Source organism: Pundamilia nyererei, unplaced genomic scaffold (assembly GCF_000239375.1).
Source record: "Pundamilia nyererei isolate P.nyererei 1_Seehausen unplaced genomic scaffold, PunNye1.0 scaffold00285, whole genome shotgun sequence".
In the NCBI taxonomy this organism is placed as follows: Eukaryota; Metazoa; Chordata; class Actinopteri; order Cichliformes; family Cichlidae; genus Pundamilia; species Pundamilia nyererei.
Genome location: NW_005187686.1, coordinates 36,146 through 38,644, shown reverse-complemented (window position 1 = coordinate 38,644; position 2,499 = coordinate 36,146). Strand labels below are relative to the sequence as shown.

Sequence of the window (2,499 nt, the reverse complement as noted above, 5' to 3'; positions counted from 1 at the left end):
TTACTGAAACCGATTTATTTAGCCGTGGAGGGAAACAACTGAAAATATGAAATAAACACACATGTAAGCTAAGACTCTCTAAAGAAACAGCATTGTTGTTGTTCAGTTTTTCATTTCGCCATTTGTTGATTCACTCGAAGAGCAAGTAACGTAATATGGGTCAAGTGATCAGTTTGATATCAATCTTTCGTGATACACCTTCATATTTACATTATTTGTACAGTACGAATGATTTGCTTTGGTAACTGGTCGAACTTCAGTTCTCCTCTGTCTGCCTGGCTGTGCTTCTCTAACTCGCAGGCAGCAGCTGCCCCGCCCCGTCTGAGCTCAGATCATACCAATATTAGGGGGGATTTACGCACAGTTGTAAATTCCCACAGTGTGCTCTATGTGCTTCGAATATTGTGTGTTGTTTTTGTTTTATACAGTTGTCAGCCAGGCATCTAACTATGAAAAAATTACACCCCAAAAGACCCCGGGCTTCTGAAAAAACAACCCGGGCTTAAGCCCAGTAAGCCTCCCAGCTCCGCCACTAGCTTTAATCACACTCTCATCTGCAGAAACTCAACACTGCAGCTTTCATGAACACTTTTTCTGATCTGCTTTAAAATGGATGATAAGTAAAGACAATACATCTGAGAGCTCAAAGCGCCGCACTGCAGGCGTCACAGACACACACACACAGCCGCTTCCTGTTCTTTCAAGAGCTTTTATTTTGAAGTTTCCGGCGGAAGTTCCTCGGTGTAACTGCTGCTAGCTTCCTGTCGACCTGTGTGGTGCAAACAGAGGTTCCGAAAGTGGACAGGGCGGACGGATTCCGCATTTCCGTTTAACCGACTAAAATGGGATCTGAGAGGACTTAACGGAACCTGAAGGATCCGCCGGGCTAAAGCCAGGTAAACACAGCGGTTAAAAATGTCTCGGTTTGTCCCGGGCTGACAGCCTCCCTCATAGTAAAGCCTGCTAACGCAGCTAGCCGCTGTTAGCTCAAACACTTTACTAATTTTCCCAAATCTCGTTTTTTCCCACTTTGACCCTCACCGTTCCCGCCTCGTGACTTCCCTTGATGTTACGTCACATGAGTTCCGTCCTGACGAAATAGAAAAACGTCAGGTGAGCCGTTAGTCAGTTGACTGAAAACGGGTAACAGGAATATTTCTGGGTGTTCTGTAAGTCTCGCGAGAAAACGTGAAGCTGTGACATCTCATTATTTGTATTCCACCTGCCGATTGCTCATCAGACTACCACAAAATAGAACTTTACATTTACAGTTAAGACCTAAGTGTAAGTGCGGTCATTTAATCCTGAAGGGGACATCTTTGTCCCCACGGTAACCTCACAGGTGAGTTCCCTCTGATGATGTAACATTTACCCAAGCTTCCTGTTTGGCTGTATGAATAAAGTGTAATTCAACTGAAAGGTACAGTGAGGTGATTTGTGGAGTGTATGCAGAATGGCAGGTAAAGCTCCGCCTTTATGTATCAGGGGAAGATGGATCAATTAGAGATTATCAGTGAAATCAAGAAGGTCAATCAGATCAATTGGAGATTATTTCAAGCGGGCTGTGGTCATGTGACCTGTGCTCTCTGATGGCGTGTCAGCCATGCATTCAGGGTACAGCTGGGCGAGGAAAATATAATATGATATATATATATATATATATATATATATACATATATGTGTGTATCATGATATGTCTTGAGCCTCCAGCGCCCTCGGTACCGGGGACAAAGGGGGTGAGCTGCAGTTTAAGCCTCCATGAATTTTGTTTTTTTACGTAAATAGCTACATGTGTGGTATCCACAGAAACCTCGGAATCTCGGCTAAAAGCTCATACAAACCATTTCTACAACCACCAAACACAGCGAAAATAACAAACAATTAAAAGAGCAGTCATGTAATTTCACAACATGTGCCCAACCACAAACAATGAAGCTACGAACTCACTCGACTTCATATAACCAAGCAAATGGCACGTTGTCTAAAAGCAGAGATGTCGCAGATTCCAAAACTGCACGTTTTGTCACACTCCGACCAAAATTCACCGAACCAGCTGCAAAAGAAGACCATAAATATACTTCACGTTCGATAAACAATAACATGGAATCAGGCTTACTGTGCAGTTTTTCTTTGTTTCTCTCGCCGATATGTAGCTCATATAAAAGCTGACTTATCTAAAGTTTTCTTTGGTGTGTGGGGAGACGTTCATGTGCAGAGTTTAAAACATTCTTAATTTTGCAGTGGATGACTTTCCAGCTGGTGGAATAGATTAGTGGTACTGCTATCTTACGTGGCAATAGTTTAACAGCATGTTTTGCAAATTACCACATTTTGTTTGATATCCTCATAAAATCCAAACGACAGCGAGTCTCATTCTCTCACTTAAGTGAAATTCCCACTGTCGCCATATTTTTCCCTATCTGGTAGTATATAAACACACATGCTCAATGCAGTGTGCTGGGTAGAAAATTTTCCAGTTGGGAGGGGGATTATTGATGC

At 42.7% G+C, this 2,499-nt stretch overlaps 2 protein-coding genes across 3 annotated transcripts in view; one reads left to right on the top strand and one right to left on the bottom strand.

Moving 5' to 3' along the window:
• Positions 1–823, bottom strand: part of LOC102196602 (UDP-glucuronosyltransferase 2C1-like) — an 8,659-nt gene extending 7,836 nt beyond the window's left edge. Inside the window, exon 1 of the mRNA XM_013915298.1 lies at positions 730–823. Coding sequence (XP_013770752.1) covers positions 730–823 — 94 coding nt within the window. The remainder of the gene's footprint in view (positions 1–729) is intronic.
• LOC102210698 (uncharacterized) overlaps positions 728–2,499 on the top strand; it is a 27,207-nt gene continuing 25,435 nt past the window's right edge. For both annotated transcript variants that reach the window (XM_013915301.1, XM_005750692.2), the window contains exon 1: positions 728–896. The gene's annotated coding sequence lies outside the window, so the exon portion shown is untranslated. The remainder of the gene's footprint in view (positions 897–2,499) is intronic.